The sequence below is a fragment of the Staurois parvus genome, unplaced genomic scaffold (genome assembly GCF_062004578.1).
Source record: "Staurois parvus isolate SC_StPar_1 unplaced genomic scaffold, SC_StPar_1.0 ptg000091l, whole genome shotgun sequence".
Classification (NCBI taxonomy): Eukaryota; Metazoa; Chordata; class Amphibia; order Anura; family Ranidae; genus Staurois; species Staurois parvus.
In genome coordinates this window covers 4,691,826-4,711,755 of record NW_028317887.1, presented here as the reverse complement: position 1 = coordinate 4,711,755, position 19,930 = coordinate 4,691,826, and the positions used below count along the sequence as shown (strand labels likewise).

Genomic DNA, 19,930 nt, shown 5'->3' with positions numbered 1-19,930 from the left:
TATCGAATACTGAAAGAGCCCCACACCATGATGTTCCCACCTCCAAACTTCACTGTTGGTATGGTGTGTTTGGGGTGATGTACAGTGCCATCTGACCTCCAAGCATGGTGTGTATTATGGCATCCAAAGAGTTCAATTTTGGTCTGATCTGTCCAGACTATATTCTCCCAGTGTTTCACAGGCTTATCTAAATGTGCAGCAAACTTTAAACACGCTTCAACATGCTTTTTCTCCAGAATTGGAGTTTTGCATGGTGAGAGTTCATACAGGGCATGGTGGTTGAGTGCATTACTTATTGTTATCTTTGAAACAATTGTACCTGCTAATTCCAGGTCTTTATGAAGCTCTCCATAAGTGGTCTTGGGCTCTCAGACAACTCTTCTGATGATTCTTTTCATTTCTCTGTCAGAAATCTTGCGAGAAACACCTGGTCGTGGCTGGTTTATGGTGAAATTATGTTCTTTCCCCTTCCGGATTATGACCCCAACAGTGCTCACTGGAATATTTAGAAGTTTAGAAATCCTTCTGTAACCAATGCTATTCTGTTTTAATTGGAATGGATACTGCGCTAAGTAAACCTTTTTAAATATTTTATACAACATACTTATGCACTATGAAGACCCTCATACCTCCTGAAAGGCTATCGAGAATAAAAATTAATTTGAACTGTGTAAATACACTAATCACAAGTGTACGTAAAGAACTGTGAAGTATGGTCAAATCAACATTTTGGATATCATACAACTTACATATGCCCTATGAAAACCCTCATACCTCTGAAAGGCAATCAAAAAATGGAAAGTGAATTAAATAATACTGTGCACAATATACTAACCACAGGTATACATGAAAAACTGTGATGTATGTAGACAAGTGTCATTCAAAAGACCTTCCTCTGTCGTACTGGTCATATGACTACATATATTAACAGATTAATTGATTCCCCCCCCCCCCACCTTATCTGTTTGCATGGATTCCATGTTTGACAGTTGTTGGCATGATAACTCGTTTATGGATAAACCAGCATAAGAGACCTCTGTTAAACTTTTGGGCACCTAATACACCGTATGTCCTAATATTTTAGCACTGTGCCAGCTAGTCTGTTAAAGAATCTAGCTAATTTTCCTATCTCAAAATTCTTGGTTGCATACTGCTGCTTATTTTTTTATAACTATAGAGAAAAATAGGAGTCACTTTTAATTGTCTATTTTCTCCCCTTTTGCTGCTCTTGGTGTGCTGTGTACTTTGTCCAGGAAGTACACGACTTACCAATTTATTCTTATCTTCTTGTGATGTGTAAGCTACAGTATATATTTATATTGCGGCAAGCTACAGTATATATTCATATTGCGGCAGTCTGCTTCCTGACTTGGTAGTGAGAACAGTTTGAAATAAAAAAGCTGCAGACAGCATTTTCAAAGGAAGAACAACTTCTTTGCTAGTATGTTTGTTTTTTTTTCTTAAAAAAAAAATTGCAGGCACGAGTCTGGAGCAGATATGCATGGAAGCCAATTTTATATAACATCTTCATCTTTAAGACATTCATAAATAAGCTTTGAAAATGGAAGAGGATTGGTTGCCATGCACATCTCCAAATTCTGACCAGTTTTTTATAAATTTGCCCCAAAGCATTTTACAGGGTACTGAGTGATTGTGCTCATTCAGTGTTTGGTGCTCTTGTACAAATGACATTCTCTATGTACAGTACATGACTCTCTCTTTGCATTCACTTTGTATCGCTTTGCTGGTGTTTAGAATTTAGAGAACATAATTTTAAGACTGCAATTTTGTTTTCTTGGAAAAGCTGAGGATGTTAATTCAGAACTTCTATAACTTTTTCTTGGTAACTTATTTACTAACGAACACTGACACTATCTTTTGTCAACCTTTTTTCACATTAAATTTGCTTTAATATTAAACCACGTAGTTGAAGAGTTAAATGGTTTTGAAGATGCATGTGTTATAAAGGTTCTTAATCAAAGGGAACAACTTACAACCATTTTCGTGCAAACCTTTTGTTTTAAAGCCCCCCCCCCCCCCCAAAAAAAAAAAAAAAAAAATTGCAGCGTACCGGTCATAAGATGCAAGTGGTTGCATAATTGTTTTTTCCTTTAAGGCTAAGAACTTTTTCATCAAGTACGGACAGCACCTGTTGATCTTGCCAGAAATGCAGTGTTCTTAGCACTATGACCTGAGAAAAGCACAACCATTCCCATGTTTGTGTAAACTACTAGTCCAAATATTCAACCATGTAATGGAGGTGAAGAAAGGAAGATGTGTTAGTGTTACTAAACCCAGGACCCTGCATTCACTGTAACTGGTCTCCCACAGTACACACAACATGGAAATGCAATTCTATTAGTAAATATAAACTGCTAAATACTTTACTATTTTTTTTTTTTCCTCTTCCGCAGTATATAGCAGTCTAGTGACTTATATCAGTGTCCAACTGAGCACTGGTTAAAGCTTGTAGTAGGAGTTTTCTCCTCTGACTGTCCTGTGAGGCTGCATAACCCCCCCCCCCCCCGACCCTCTGTCTGGACAGTGCAATACACACCATACTAAGCATTTGCAGAGCATCTTAGGGTTAGGGCTCTGTACCAGCAGCAGATGAATTGGGGACAGTCGAAGGGGAGGATCAGAGAAGACAGGATCAAACAGCCTTTTTACACTAAGCAAAGGATTTAACCCCTTAGGTTCCACACTGCGTATAAAAAGCACGCTTTACTGTATATACAGACTGCTTTTCCTGATGTGGGGTTTAGTAACACTTGAAAGACCAGCTTGTGTGCTGACCATGGTTCCCTCCATAGATAGAATGGAGAAAGAAGTGTAGACATGAAGGGACAGAAAATGTTGAAGGATGGAGATGGGGGGTGGGTTGTGAAGAAGAAAAAATGCAGCCATTACATTTTAAGGATTGATGGCTGCAATTTTTTTTTTTTTTTTTTTTTTGCTTGCTTGCCTCTATCACATGCTGTGTTCTAGCTCTTAAGTAACCGTATTGTTTCAGACATAGTGCCTTGCTAATGTGCATGTTCCTGTTGACTACAAAGCTGTTATGTGAAAGTTGCACACACTGAGTTCATGCAGAACAGTAAGCCCTGGTTCACACTGGGTCCGATTTTGAAAGCATGTGACTTCAAGTGAACTCGCACGATTTCAAAGTCTGATGGCAGTGCAACTTGATGGACATCTGTGTGACGTCTATGCAAGTCGCACCCAAAATCAGCAAAAGTAATGCAAGAACTACTTTTTAAATCTGTGCAACTTTAACAGAGTTACACCAATTAGAACGATTCCATTGCTGTGACATTGGATGTGACTTGTCATGCGATTTGAACAGTCAATTTGCATGACAAATCACATCAGTGTGAATGGGCACTTGGTGTCCAACTTTAGGTTGCATCCTATGCCCACATCCTAGTGTCATCTCCAGAGTCTAATTTACCGATGTTTATATGCTGTTGGAAAGATCCTGAATAAATAACGCATGTACACAAGTAAAATTTCTAATCCTCTTTAGCAGACTGAATTCCTGGTGAATTAGTTTTTTTGGGGTTGTTTTGAATGTGTTTTACAAGCGTTTTGTGAAAGTTTTTGCATGTATTTTATGCTTAAGGCATTCTGGATTGAGTAAGGGGAGGAGACGAGTTCTCAAAGCGCGAAAAAAAAAAAACCCACACGTTTTACAGGTGCTCCTATTCAGTCTGTGGTGCCAAAAATACTGAAGGCTCCATTCACACTTGGGCGTTTCCAATCGCAGGCGAGATCGGCACAATTCTGCCTGCAATTTAAAAACTTGCTATAAAAATGTGAAACCGCGTGTTCAGGTGTCGTTCATGTCAAGGGCACCTGAACATGTGGGGGCGTTCTTGCTGCAATCGTGACATGTTTTTCCATGCGACAAATGTGCCGGGATCGCGCAAACAATCGCTGAACCATGCAAACAAAATGGGATGCACGATGCCCAAAAATTGTTGCATAATGCCTGAACAATTGGCATTACATTTATTAGAAATGCTTGGAAATTGTTTTGTTCATCACTTTTGCTGTATTTTGGTTGGCAGACTAAGAAATGCTACCATCTCCCAAGATGCTGTCTGCCTCTCGGTTTAGCTTTATGCAAATACCAGGCTACCAATTTGTAACAGCTCATTTCTTGTAGGAAAAGTGATTTTTAAATGTGAATTAGTAATTTTGTTTTTCAAACAAAATATTTTTTATTTTGAAACAGGTTGGTTCGAAGTTGATCCCTTGCCACAAACTTGTCTTGGCATGCGTGATACCCTATTTCCGTGCTATGTTCCTTTCTGATATGGCAGAAGCGAAACAAACAGTAATCGAGATTCGGGACTTTGATGGTGACGCCTTTGAAGACTTGGTGAAGTTTGCTTATTCATCCCGAGTGACCCTCACAGTTGATAACGTCCAGCCGCTTCTTTATGCTGCCTGCATTCTCCAAGTGGAACTTGTCGCCAAGGCCTGTTGTGAATACATGAAGCTGCATTTTCATCCCTCTAACTGCCTTGCTGTAAGGGCCTTTGCAGAAAGCCACAATAGAGTAGATTTGATGGACATGGCAGACCGCTTTGCTTGTGACCATTTTGCTGAAGTGGTAGACTGTGATGACTTTGTCAGTATGTCTCCTCAGCATCTTTATAAGCTGCTGTCTTCTGAAGATCTAAATATTGAGAATGAAAAGCAGGTCTACAATGCAGCCATAAAGTGGCTTCGTGCCAACCCCCAGCACCATGATGCTTGGCTGAATGAAATACTGTCTCAGGTACTCCACTGTTTATATATAGTTTGTAAAGCTGGTATCCTATGAAAGTGGACACTTTAGCCTCTGGCAGAGCTACTGTTTGGATGAGGCGCTATTGAACGAGTGGAGCTAATGGACAAACCTGTGTTCAGCCTATGAGCATTTTAAAGTATAACTAACGTGTGTGTGTGTTGTAATTTCAGATAGTGGAGAGGGGTTAGGACCCCTGTCAGGTTTTTGCTAACTTTGCCCTGTTAGAGAGATTCACCCCCTCTTTGACCTGTTTACCGTTCTCATTGAAAGTAAAATAAAATACCAAATTTTGTGATGTCCCCGGAAGAGTAATAGAGGAGAAATCTTCCAATGGGGAAATTTACTTCTGGTGACTTAAGGGGCTCTAAGGGATTCCCTTAATTTGCAGGGATTTCCTGTTTTAGCAATGGGGCAGTAAATTATTATTATTATTATTATTCAGGACTTGTATAGCACCAACAGTTTGCTCAGCGCTTTACAATATAACGGGAGACAATACAGCAACAATACAGTTCAATACAAGAGGGAAAGAAGGGCCCTTCTCCATAAATGGAGGTAAATGTCCCCAATAGGATCCAGCTGGCAAAAAAACCCCAAAGAACTGACTGCTTGTAACCCTCAGTTGCTCTATCTAAAAACGCGGGGCGGGCATCTCTCCATCCTGCCTTTTTTGCTAGGATGTTGCCAAGACTCTCCCTGTCGTTCCTGCTCACCATTACAAGAGCCATCTATCAAACCCCACAGAGATGTGCTTTCTTCTGCAATGGATTAAATGGCAAAGTGGCATGTGGGGATGAGCAGTAATGGCTGGGAGAGTCTTGGCAACGTCCTTGCAACAAGGCAGGATGGAGGGATGCCATCTCGGGAAGTTTTTAGCCAAGCTTCATTAGGTAAATGCATTGCTTACAGGGCAATATTCTACTATAGTTATTTCTCTACAATTGTCCCTTATCTGCATAGTTGGATTTTTGGTGAAGGTGAACTAACCCTTTTAAGTGTATTTTCACTTAAGTCTGAGAAATCATCACCAATATGTGTGTTACCATTAACACACATAAAAACAAAGCAAAAAAAAAAACTTTCCTTTTTAGATGTCTTAGAAGATGTCATGGCAGACTGCAAGCTCTTCTGAACAAGTTTAGAGTCAGAATGCCCTATTAAAAAGGCTTAGTACAGCCTGAGCTTCCTCCTTGTTAACATACAAAGCCGAAGGCAAGCTTCTAAATCTTTAACCCTTGGCTATGACTGACAGTGATCAAAACTAGTTTCATTGATAGATATCTGCCAGCACAGTACACACAGGTAATTATGGCACACACAGCTTCCCAGCCCCCTTGTGAACAAAGAGCATCAATTAGGATTTTTCAGTGCTGGACTCAATCCAAAAAGGGCCTTTGGCTTCTTGCACACTGGAGTAGAAAATGTCATGCTTTCTACTGATCTGAACACAAGTACATTGTTGTCTATAGAACAACGCACGTAGCTGCATAAATATCAGTAATACAGGAATGAGTACAGAGCTGTAAAATAAAAGTAGGAAATTTTGAGTGCAGTAATTTATGCACATATGTGGGTATATGCGTGTTTGTGTATATACACACGTATATTGCAACACTTGTAAGTAGAATAGGGTGAGGAATATTGCCCATACACGTTTATGCCCTTATATATGTGTCTTAGCAGAACATTTTTACTCAGGCATTTTCTATAAACAAGATCCTGAGTATAAACATCAATAAATCTGTGTGCAAGAGGCCTTAAAATGGCAGGCAAATATTTTTAAATATATTTTTAAGCTATGCAAGTTAGAACATGTAAAAATACGCTTTTAAGGTGACTGTTTTTAGATGTAATAGTGCTGCCTCGAGTTCTCCTCAAGAATCCCTTTTTGTTAGTCCTGAACACTCCATTATCCGCTTTTGCCAGCATATGTTTGGCTTTATTAAATCTACCACTTTCAGGGAAATCAGGACTTATGCAGGCCATAGACTGGTTGTTTTATCGGACGAATTTTCGTCCGCACGAAAAATTGGCCGATATTCACACCGTTAGTGGGGCCAGCCCGTCGGCCGTTTTTTCACGGATCTTCTCGTTTTAGTTTTGGCAGTCATGCTGGAAAATCCACGAAAAACGGATGTTTTTCGTGGACATTGGTGGCAGCATCAGCAACGGGGCCGACTGACAATCCGGCCGATAAACGGCCCGTCTGTTGCGTGCATAAATGAGAACCCTTTTTTTTTTTTTTATTTTTTAATTTTTTTGCGAAGGTGACCAACAAAATCAAACTACCGTATTTTTCGCTCCATAAGACGCACCTGACCATAAGACGCACCTAGGTTTTAGAGGCAGAAAACAAGATAAAAAATATTCTGAACCAATGGACTGCAGGCATAGTACAGGGGATGACCAGAGACTGCGGACACAGTACAGGGGATGACCAGAGACTGCGGACACAGTACAGGGGATGACCAGAGACTGCGGACACAGTACAGGGGATGACTGCTGACCTTTTGGGGAGGGAGGGGGAGCGGGTACTTGAATTTGACAGGTACCTGCTCCCACATCCGCGGAGTTGTCCTCCCTTTAGTGTGGGCAGCCAGGTGAGAAGCGCTGCGCTTTGTGATTGGTCCGCCGTCTTCTGGGACCTGTCATGTGTCCCAGAAGACGCCGTACCATTCACAAAGTGCAGCGCTACTCGCGCATGCGCACTGGGCACCCGGCTGTTAAGCCTAGAGCCCACAGTAAAGAAGCTGGCGCGGGAAGACTGCGCAGCGCTGGACCGAGGAACAGGTAAGGTCCTGCTGCAGAGCTGTGCAGCCGGCCCGGTATTCTGACGCGGCGGTGGAAATACCAGACCAGCCGCTGCATAAGATGCACTGACATTTTCCCCCCTTTTTTTGGGGGAAAAAAGTGCGTCTTATGGAGCAAAAAATACGGTATATGTGCAACTATCTCCTGATAGCATAAATACCACTATAGAGGCACAAGAAACCTTTTTAGATTTGGTTTTGTAAGATTTCTCCTGATACTTGGCACATATGCAGGCAGTAAAATTGTAAATTTAAAGCCTTTTTTTTTTTTTTTTTTTTTTTTTTTTTTTTGGGCATAGATCCCCTGTCAGGGTTTTATTGTAGTCTGTAAGTCTGCTGGGGACATTTATCTCTTGGTTTGTCATAGAGACCATATACTGAAAATTGGGGTTGAAAGCTCTGCGTATTTAATTGTCACTGGAAAAAAAAAAAAAAGGGGGAAGTGGGAACACTTTTTCTGATGACTGCTGTCTGAGAGTATTTCTGTCAGGGCTCCAGGGTATGACCAGAGGTATGTGAACTGACGCAGGGAAACGCAGGCTTCAGATATGTGATAAACAATATAATTTATTAACACTAACAATACATAAACGCAGTGCAATACTAAAACATAACACAGTGCAAACGAACCAAACCAAACCACCCACAGATAACAATACATACAATGCAAGCGTCGTCAGGCAGGCCGGGTCAATAACAATCGGGCAGGTAGGAGCAGGAGGAGCAGGCAGAGAGTAGTCGGGTCACGAGCCGGGTACAGCAACTAACGGGCAGGTAGGTACAGGGGGTCAGGCAGAGAATGGTCGGGGTCACAAGCCAGGGATCAAACAGGAGAAGTCAGCAGAGGTCCGGATCAGGCAGGGTCGGCAACGAGTCAGACAGGAACAGAGGTAACAAGATACAGGGGCCCATAGAAAACCACACACCAAGGCACAGACTGCAGGTCTGGCCATCCCTTAAATACACCTGTAATCAGCCTTAGGTGTCTTGGCTGACTGCAGGGTTGAGTCTCTGATTGCTGAGAGCACCCGCTGGCCAGCCCTGGTACTGCAGCCCACAAGGCAGGTGAGTCCCACCATTACTGGCAAGTCCATTCCTGACAATTTCCCTTTACTCTGGGGAGTGGTCTTGTTGAATCTCTTGGACAGTAAATGTAGAAAAATCTATCCAATGGGACACTGATGGGGAAAAAAAGTTTCAACTTTAGGTATGTTAACTGTCAAGTGAGTACTTTATAGAATGGGTAAGGCTGCACTATGCATGTGTATAGATGTAAACCATGGCACAGCGAGATGTCCGTGTAGTGGAGTATAGGAAGACGGCACCTGCAAATGCTTATAAATAGTACAGGCTTGTGTGCTGCTATAACACAAGTGCAATAAAGGAAGGAGGAGATTGCTGCACTCATTGATCTAGTGTACTCACACACAAATAATTTAAACAAAATTGTGATGCGCTGCATCCTCATAAATTGAAAACCTATGCTCTGTTTGGCCTATTATAATCTATAGGTCAACACTCAAGGTGAGCAGGGAGTGGGGCCACGTTTCAAGCATGGCGTTGAATATTGCTGGTTGATTGCACAACTTGTTGGATTGGACTGCTGTTATCACAGATAAGTGTTTTTTTTTTTTTCTGTCAGGTTCGATTGCCATTGTTACCCATTGAATTTCTGATGTCGGTTGTGGCTAAAGAGCAGACAATAAGAAAGGACTTGAAATGCAGAGATTTGTTGGATGAAGCAAGGAACTATCACCTGCACTTAAGCAGCCGGGCTGTCCCTGACTTTGAATATACAATCCGCACTACACCAAGGAAACAGACTGCCGGTAAGGACGACGTGTTTCACCAGATTAAGCATGATGTTTTCTTAAGTTGCCTCCTACATGTTCAGTCTGCAGATTTGTTTAATTTTATTGATGCTTTCAGACCTTGTCCCGTCCTTAAAATTGACCCTTTAAAGTGGTTGTAAACCCTTTACATTTACCCAGAGAAGTGACTGGCCTCAGGTGATGCACAGATGAAACAAATCTTCCTACATACATTGTACCTGTTTATCTGGAATGTTTTCTCCTCTTCTCAACAGTTCAAATTTGCTGAATTTTAAAGCTTGTCAGAGTTCAGAAAAAAAGACTGACGTTACAGTCTGCAGAGTTCAGTGTGACCTCTTCATCTCTTCGCCACAGCTCATAGAAACAGAGCTGAGGCTGTCACTCTGCTGGAGGTCCTCTGCTGGTGTCAGGAAAACTTGTCAGAAGAATATATTTTAATCATATTTCATGTCTGAGGTTTACAACCACTTCCAGTAACATTACATGTCTGCATGATTACATTCTTCACACACTGCAACATATATTAGTTTTTTTTTTAGGTTTTTTTTTGGGGGGGGGGGGGGGTTCTTTTACAGTGTGTCCAGAAAGTATTCACAGCACTTAACTATTGCCACATTTTGTTATGTTACAGCCTTACAAAATGGATTCAATTCATTTTTTTCCTAAACTTTCTACAAACAATACCCCATAATGACCATGTGAAAAAAGTTTGTTTTGAAATCTTTGCAATTTATTAAATAACAAACCATGTACATAAGTATACACATCGTTGTCCTGTTGAAAGATGAATCGTCTCCCCAGTCTAAGGTCCAGAGTGCTCTGGAACAGGTTTTCATCAAGGATGTCTCTGTACATTGCTGCATTCATCTTTCCTTCAATCCTGACTAGTCTGCCAGTTCCTGCCGCTAAAAAACATCCCCACAGCATGATAATGCCACCACCATGCTTCACTGTAGGGATGGTATTGGCCAGGTGGTGAGAGGTGCCTGGTTTCCTCCAGGCATTCAGACCAAAGCGTTCAATCTTTGTTTCATGAGACCAGAGTTTTTTGTTTCTCATGGTCTGAGAGTCCCTCAGGTGCCTTTTGGCAAACTCCAGGTGGGCTGCCATTTGCCTTTTACTGAGTAGTGGCTTCCGTCAGGCCACTCTACCATACAGGCCTGATTGGTGGAGTGCTGCAGAGATGGTTGTTCTTCTGGAAGGTTCTCCTCTCTCCACAGAGAAATGCTGGAGCTCTTTCAGAGTGACCATCGGGTGCTTGGTTACCTCCCTGGCTAAGGCCTTTTTCCCTCGATCGCTCATTTTGGCCACTCTAGGAGGATTCCTGGTGCTTCCAAATTTCTTCCATTTATGGATGATGGAGGCCATTGTGCTCATTGGGACCTTCAATGCTGCAGAAATGTTTCTGTACCCTTCCCCAGATCTGTGCCTTGATACATCCTGTCTGAGGTCTTCAAACAATTCCTTGGACTTCATGGCTTGGTTTGTGCTCTGTCATGCACTGTTAACTGTGGAATCTTATATAGACAGCTTTATGCCTTTCCTAATCCTGTCCAATCACAACTGCATTTCCCACAGGTGGACTCCAATCAAGTTGTGGAAACATCTCAAGGATGATCATTGGGAACAGAATGCACCAGAGCTCAATTTTGAGTGTAATGGCAAAGGCTGTGAATACTTATGTACATGTGTGTTGTGTTTTTAGGTTTTTTTTTTTTTTTTCAATAAATTGCAAAGCTTTCAAAATTAACTTCTTCACATTGTCATTATGGGGTATTGTTTGTAGAATGTTGAGGAAAAAAATGAATCGAATCCATTTTGGAATAAGGCTGTAACAATACAAAATGTGGCAAAAGTTAAGCACTGTGAATACTTTCTGGATGCACTGTATTTCATTAAGCCTTCTTTTAAGCTTCACTCCAGTGACTTTGCTTAGACTAGGATTGTCTGTCTGTCTGCTGCAGGCAGATGGAAACATTTAATCAGACTGCAACCTAGTAACTGTAGCAGATCAAAAGATACAAGGCTGCATTAGGGAGCTAATCTGTGTCAGACATTTTGTAAGCACAGCCAGGAACAGCACATGCATCAGGATATTACAAGACTCTGTAATCTCAGAATCTTAGTCTAAAATGCCAAATCTGGAATATTGAACAATGTTGGCTTGATCCCATTGCAAAGAACAGCTGATGATTCTTTGTGAGGAGTACTGTGGTTTGTCTAAGAAGTGATAAATACCTGTGAGTGATACTTATTCGTATATCGCTTAACTTGTGGACACTTATGAAGAATTTATCTGTTGTTAGGTCCATTTTTGTTCAAATGTAAGATTGTGTTTTATAAGTTCTCTTAAAAAGCCCTCCTCTGCCCAGTGGAAGGGAGGCATCTTAAAATGGAGCTACACTGCATCTGAGCACCACAAACCAAAAACGTTAATTCATTTTTTAATATTAAAAACTCGCCCATCTATCCTTGTCTCCCTGTTGTATTTTTTGCTAAGAACTTGCCTCTTCTTGCCCCTTCTAAAGATTCCTGGGATCTACAGCGGGTAAAAGAAGTATTGAACACGTCACCATTTTTTTTCGGTAAATATATTTCTAAAGGTGCTATTGGCATGAAATGTTCACCACCACATGTTGGTAACACCCATACATACAAAGACCAAGCCAAATACGTTCAGAAATTATGTGTAATAAAATGCAATGACACAGGGAAAAAGTATTGAACACATGACGAAAGGATGGTGCAAAAAGGAATGGAAATCCAAGACACCAGCTGAAATCTATCAGTAATTAGAAGGCAATCCTGTCCCTTGTCAGTGCAAATTAATATTAGCTGGTTCAGTTTCAGCTGATGGCCTATAAAAAGGTGTCTCATTATATAGGTATTCACAAAAGAAACTGCTCATGGTGTGAACACTGCAATGATGGCAAGGGATGGGTGACAGGGAGTCCGATGACCTAGAACAGTCCAGATGCAGAGAGCACAGGAATTCATAATCTCCTTACACTTGGCTTGTTTTACATTCATTTTATTTTAGTAAATTGCAGATTTTTTTTTTTTTCTTGTACTTCTGTGTATATTATTATACTTTAGATCAAAAGTAAGCAGATCTGTTGACCTTTTTTATTTTGGTAGTTTTTTTTTTGTTTGGGTTTGTAAAAACTGTTTGCCATGAGGCTGTACAGAATCCCAGCAAACCTCACAAGGAAGGGCACAAACTATCACTCATGCACACAAGTTAGTCAGTTGGAATAAAATGATTAATAAACATAACAGAAATATAGTGGATGAGCGTACACAGAAAATCTTTATTCTTTTCAAACATTAAGTGACGGTATCAAGCTGCTATGGCAGCTGACCTATGGGAGACATGAAGGATGTGAGTTATTCTGGATATTGGTACCACTCCTGCTGCCCCAAGTTGCTGTACATGCTACCCTTGATATGTGGTGGCCAAGTGTGTCCTCAAACTGGAAGCCATCACATTCACTAATAAAGTTGTGCAGGGAACATGTTTCTTTAACTGCAATGATGGCATTCTGCATGTTTAAGTGGATGGGAGTGTGCGACAAATGGCTTTTTTTTTTTTTTTTTTTTTTTTTGGAAAGGATGCCAAATGCACACTCCAACTCTTCATGCCCTGATGCATTGATGATTCAACACCCTGCTCTCTACATTCAGTGCACGACTAGAAAAGGGCCTTAGAAGGTGCCCGCCCATTCCCTACAAAGACAAATTGTAGAGCAGGACCTGTTTCCGGTAGTAGAGTGTTATCTGTCAGGCCCAGTCCATTATCTTGCAGCAGCTGTCCAAATGAAACCTGAGCAAAAACACTGGAGCCAGAACTGTTTCCATTGTACCCTATGTCAATGTAGGTAAAATGATCATTTGCATCTGCCACTGCAAATAAGAAATATTTTTTATAATTAAAAAAAATTGCTGTCACTAGCTACTGGTTTATATTTGTGCTTCCCATCAATTGCTCCTATACAACTTGGGGGGGGGGGGGGGGGGATTGCAGCACTCTAAGAAAACTTGAGTTTTCTTGGACCAGTCTTCTGCAGTTGGTTTCTTGAAGACCAAATCCTTAAGTATACCTCCCTATCACTGAGTAGGTGAGCTGGACAATATAGCTTGCCATTTATTTCCCCACCATTTTGCTTGAGGTGATTGTAGCCGTATTAGTGCATTTGCGACAGGAACAATTGAGTACTGTCCTTGATACTTTTTTTTTATTTGCACTAACAAAACAGTACTGCTTAGACCTGAAGAAGGGGACATTCCCCGAAAGCTTGTCCTCAAAATTGTGTGTTAGTGTGTGTTAGTGCAAATAAAAAAAGTATCATGGACCGTATTCAATTGTTCATTTCCCCACCAGAAACTGGAAGTGAAGACTAGCACGAGAATGACCAGTTGTAAGGTACCTGGAATTAAAAGAAAATTATAAAATGTTGTGTTTTACAGTTAAATCATATAAAGAGAATATGGCATAGGGTCAAAGACAACTACAACAAGCAGTCAAAGTGACCGGCTGTTGGAAGTGCTGACCACAATACAATCTAACATGAAATCAAACCAGTGTTTTGCGAACATCCTAGTTGGGTTAATAAAAAAAAAAAAATGAGGTCCATGGGACCAGGGACAGATGAGGATTGGAATTTTGTAGTGCATTATCTTTTTTTTAATTTTTCTCATGTGCCCAGAGGTTGTTGTACATGGTTCCCCATGCTGTCTGTTCTCTGCCTCGTTTATCAAGACTAACTTTGGCTGCTTCAGTAAAGCCTACTAGGTCAAAGCCCCTCCACACACACCAAAAACGGAGTAGAAACCAGAAGTAAAATACACAAGACAACATCCTATGAGATCTCAGCACACATAGCTTGCCATTGGCCAAAAACGCACGGAGCATGAAAACACATTACAAATGCATTAAAAAATACACGTAAAAAAATGCACGTGTGATCCTAGCCTACGACCAAGAATCTAAGCAAGGCCTGGACAGAGTTCTGGAGGAGTACTAGTCAAAACAAATTTTATATACAGTGTTCCAAATTATGCAAATTATATTTTTCTCATTTACCTAAATTGATGTAAATAACAGCATAATTCTCATGTTATCAACTATTAAGAGTACAATTCCGATTTTATTGAACAAACCTCCTAATAACAGGATTTTTGTTAAACGTAAAAAACTTACAATGCACTGTTCCAAATTATTATGCACAGTAAGTTTCAAAACACTTTATAGGTTGTAAAGAACTGAAAATTGTCATTTGTTGTGTTTGAAGCATATTTACTGAAATCAAAAGCTATTTCAATCAAACTTTTAACAACATTTTAACTTTTTAAACCTTTTAACAGGTCATGTTACATTTTAGGACCCCTTATTTGATAGCAGCTTCACAAGTCTTGCATCCATTGAACTTGTGAGTTTTTGGACAGTTTCTGCTTGAATTTGTTTGCAAGATGTCAGAATAGCCTCCCAGAGCTGCTGTTTTGGATGTAAACTGCCTCCCACCCTCATAGATCTTTTGCTTGAGGATGCTCCAAAGGTTCTCAATAGGATTGAGGTCAGGAGAGGATGGAGGCCACACCATGACTTTCTCTCCTTTTTATCCCCATAGCAGCCATTGATGCAGAGGTATTCTTTGCAGCATGAGATGGTGCATTGTCATGCATGAAGATTTTATTCCGGAAAGCATAGTTCTTCCTTCTGTACCAGGGAAGACAGTGGTCAGTCATAAACTCCACATACTTTGCAGAGGTCATCTTTACACCTTCGGGGACCCCAATGGGGCCGACCAGCTCTGCTCCCATGATTCCGGCCCAAAACATGACTCCACCACCGCCTTGCTGATGTCGCAGCCTTGTTGGAACAGGGTGGCTGTCCACCAACCATCCACTACTCTATCCATCTGGACCATCCAGGGTTGCACGGCACTCATCAGTGAACAGGACTGTTTGAAAATTAGTCTTCATGTAGTTTTCTGCCCAATGCAGCCATTTCTGCTTGTGAGCATTGGTTATTGGTGGCCGAATAGAAGGTTTATGCACAGTTGCAGGACTCTGGAGGACTCTACACCTTGATGTCCGTGGGACTCCAGAGGCACCATCAGCTTCAAATATCTGTTTGCTGCTATGTAATGATATTTTAGCAGCTGCTCTCTTGATCCGATGCATGGATCTGGCAGAAATCTTCCTCAATGTGCCTTTATCTGCACGAACCCATCTGTGCTCTGAATCAGCCACAAATCTCTTAATAGTGCGATGATCACGCTTTAAGTTTTCGTGAAATATCGAATGTTTTCATACCTCGTCCAAGGCATTGAACTATTTCACTCTTTTCGGCAGCAGAGAGATCCTTTTTTCTTCACTATATTGCTTGAAAATGGTGCTCTGCTAAATAATGTGGAACACCCTCCTTTAGTAGTTTTTCCTTAAATTGGGCTCACCGGCCAATCTAATTATCACAGGTGTCTGAGATTGTTTTCAGTGATCAAAAGAGCCCTGACACACAATGCCATCCATGAGTTAAACTGAAAAACAAAATATTTAATCTTTGTGACACTTAAATAGAATTTGCATAATAATTTGGAACACTGTGTATTTAAATGCATGTTGGGGTTCGAAGTTTGAAATCCTTCATATTTTTCATTATTTCTATTTACCAAAGTGGCTTTTAGTTGCTGCACTGCAAACATTTTTGCCAACCAACCTTTGTTGAGTTTTCTGCCTTCCTAAAGGTGTGTGTGTGTGTGTGTGTGTGTGTGTGTGTGTGTATTTAACTCCTAGAAGCTGATATTAGCTTGTGGGTTTCTTTTTTTTTTTTTCCACCAAAAAAAACAAATTACTAAGCTCTTTTTCTACATGTACTGTAAAAATCCTAATAAATGCTAACGCTCCTTAAAATATTATTACCACAGGGTTTTTTTTGAGCTAAAAAAAAAAGCTAGTGTGCATGGAGCCTAAAGTAGCCCCTCAGATTGGACTCTATGGAACAGAATGGATCAAACTGAAATATTGGTCTTGATTGGCCTGTCCTTCCCTTTTTTTTTTTTTTTTTTTTTTTCTTTTCCCAACAAGTGCTCATTTATCATTATCCAGGAAAGTTTGTCTTTTGAATTGGTTTAAAAGTAGAATAGCTGACTTCCAATTCTTAGTAATGGTAATTTTTGCCGAGGTTGTTCAGTGTTAACCCCCAAGCCTTCTCTGTGCCTGAAACTTCAGAGCTGTACAAGACTACAGAAAGTACATGCTGCTAGTAGTGGAGACTGCTACAAGGAAAAGCGATTAGCTCAGTAATTTTAGGAAACAGACTTTACACTGTTTTGTTCTAAGCAGTTTTTTTTTTCTACAGTATTGGTGTTGTGCTGACCTTCTAAAAGAATCAGTCTTTTCAGAATGAAAAAAACAATGGTTTACTAAGCTTTTTTAGAAAAGGGACTTATGCAGTTGCTAAATATAGGTACAATTAAAGTGGACAGCATGGTCAATGCTGTCTACTGCATATGAGTGAGTTCTAAAAAAAAAAACCCAAAAAATCTGTTGGCCATGGGAACTTGTCAGGCCCTTATTTTTTTTTCTCTGGATGATCTGGAGTCAGAGGAAGATGCAGGATATTTTATTGTTAAAGCTGTGTTCCAAGATAATTGTAAGCCTCAACATCCTTTTAAAAATAAATTAAAAAATCAAGTTGCCTTGCTATCATGCTGGCCCACATTGGCTTCATTAAGTTTGTGCTTGTTTATACTATATGCTGTGACCTGTGTTTTTTTTTTTTTTGTTTTGTTTTTTTTTTTTTTATGCCAGGAATGAAGTAGGTCACTGTTTTGGCATGTAGAAGGCCACATTGGATGGCACCGCAGTGCATCGCACCATGCTGCTGTGCAGACTTGAATGGAATGTACAGTGCCTTGAAAAAGTATCCTACCCTTGAAATTTTCCACATTTGTCATGTTACAACCAAAAACACAAATATATTTTATGTGATAGACCAACACAAAGTGGCACATAATTGTGACGTGGAAGGAAATAGATAAATTAGTTTTAAAACCTTTTTTGAAAAAAAATCTGGAAAGTGTGGTGTGCATTTGTATTCAGCCCCCGAGTCAATACTTTTGTAGAACCACTTTTCGCTGCAATTACATTTGCAAGTCTTGTTGGGAATGTCTCTATCAGCTTTGTGCATCTAGAGTGAAATTTGTGCTCATTTTTGTTTGCAAAATAATGCAAGCTCTGTCAGATTGGTTTGTGAACAGCAATTTTCAAGTCTTGCCACAGATTCTCAATTGGATTTAGGTCTGGACTTTTGTTTTAGGTTGGACCATTCTAACACATGAATATGCTTTGATCTAAACCATTCCGGCTGTATTTGGGGTTGTTGTCCTGCTGGAAGGTGAACCTCCTCCCCAGTCTCAAGTCTTTTGCAGACTAACAGGTTTTCTTCTAAGATTGCCCTGTATTTGGCTCCTTCTATCTTCCCATCAACTCTGACCGGCTTCTCTGCTGAAGAAAAGCATCCCCACAACATGATGCTGCCACCACGTTTCACGGTGGGGATGATGTGTTCAGGGTGATGTGCAGTGTTGATTTTCCGCCACACAGCGTTTTATTTTAAGGCCAAAAAGTTCAATTTTGGTCTTTTCTGACCAGAGCACCTTCTTCCACATGTTTGCTGTGTCCCCCACATGTCTTCTTGCAAACTGCAAATGAGACTTCTTATGGCTTTTTTTCAACAATAGCTTTCTTCTTGCCACTGTTCCATAAAGGCCAGATTTGTGGAGTGCACAGCTAATGGTTATCCTGTGGACAGATTTTCCCACCTGAGCTGTGGATCTCTGTAGCTCCGCCAGAGTTACCATGGGCCTATTGGCTGCTTCTGATTTAATGCTCTCCTTGCCTGGTCTCTCAATTTAGGTGGACAGCCATTTCTTGGTAGGTTTGCAGTTGTTCCTTCCTTCCTTCCTTCCGATGATGGATTAAACAGTGCTCCATGAGATGTTTAAAGCAATGTTAGGTTTTAAAAAATATCCCAAGCTTTGAAGTTCTCCAACTTGTATCCCTGACCTGTCTGGTGTGTCCCTTGGCCTTCATGATGCTGTTTGTTCAATAATGTTCTCTAACAAACCTCTGAGGGCTTCACAGAACAGCTGTATTTATACTCAGATTAAATAACACACAGGGGGACGCTATTTACAAATTAGGTGACTTCTGAAGGGAATTGGTTCCACTAGATGTTTTTAGTTGGGGGTATCAGAGTAAAGGGGGCAGAATACAAATGCACACCACTTTTTTCAGATATTTAAGTGCAAAAAAATTTGAAAATCCCTTAATTTTCCTTCCACTTCACAATTTTATGTGCCACTTTTTTTGTGATGATCTATCACATAAAATACATTTTACATTTTTGGTTGTAACATGACAAAATGTGGAAAATTTTCAAGGGGTATGAATACTTTTTTAAGGCACTGTACATTTCCACACTCCCATAAATTTAAAAGAATTTAAACACCTGGCAAACTGACACCAGCCAGCATTATAAAATGGGGAGGTTTAGTGTGCAGGTAGTGTGACTTAGCCCTAGTCTCTTAGATATTTCAGACAGCTGACAAATGGTAAGCAGTAATCACATAGAAATACAGTATATGAAATTGTTAAATTTTTGTGCTCTTATTAGCTGATGCCTGTTTTATAATCCAGGTGACCTAGAATGTATGTAAAATGTATTTCTGCGTTCCTCCCCCCCCCCCCCCCCAGGTGTCTTATTCTGTGTGGGAGGAAGAGGAGGCTCGGGGGATCCATTTCGTAGTATTGAATGTTACTCTGTAAGCAAGAACAGCTGGTTCTTTGGGCCAGAAATGAACAGCCGGAGGAGACATGTGGGTGTCATCTCTGTGGGAGGTCAGTAGAAAATATATATGTATTTTTTAAAGTATCTCAATGAAATGAAACCGTTATGTTTAATAGTACACATATCCTACATTGTCAGTAGATCTAATATAAAATTCTAACTGCGGAAAGTTTAGACCCTCTTTTGGGGTTTTGTTGCTGCCCACTGGAAAGATTAATTGTCTTTGTTCTTGTGACCATTATCAGAAAGTGTTGGGTAATTAAGACTTCAAGTCCCATTCACATTTTCAGTCCTGATGTGGTGTTAACACACCATGTTGGATTAAGGTTAGCCCATTCATTTGAATGAGTTGATGGTGGCCCAGAACACACACATTTTTAATTTTTTTTTTTTTTTTTTTTTTTTTTTTTTTGAGGCAAAAAAAAACTTACATGGGGTTTTAGCATCTCTTTAATATATAAGTGTGTGTGTGTGTGTGTGTGTGTGTGTGTGTGATTTTAGATAAGGTGGTAAAAAGAGCAGCTTAGTTAAATCTTCAAATAAGTTGGAGGTTTGAAAATTATGGTGTTATAAGTAACTTGAAAGGCAAAGCAATATGTTTACTTTTAAACCTGCCTCTGCAACATCTTTTAGGAGA

General features: G+C 40.3%; 1 protein-coding gene across 3 annotated transcripts in view; it reads left to right on the top strand.

Annotated features, from left to right (window-relative positions):
- Nucleotides 1-19,930, top strand: part of KLHL8 (kelch like family member 8) — a 62,552-nt gene that overhangs the window by 21,470 nt on the left and 21,152 nt on the right. Inside the window, exons 3-6 of one of the 3 annotated variants that reach the window (XM_089670575.1) lie at nt 4,238-4,534; nt 9,251-9,437; nt 11,969-12,025; nt 19,200-19,343. In XM_089670575.1, the coding sequence (XP_089526701.1) occupies nt 4,238-4,534; nt 9,251-9,437; nt 11,969-12,025; nt 19,200-19,343 (685 nt within the window). Of the gene's footprint in view, nt 1-4,237; nt 4,787-9,250; nt 9,438-11,968; nt 12,026-19,199; nt 19,344-19,930 lie in introns of all 3 variants that reach the window. The other 2 variants (XM_089670573.1, XM_089670574.1) reach the window with 2 other exon arrangements.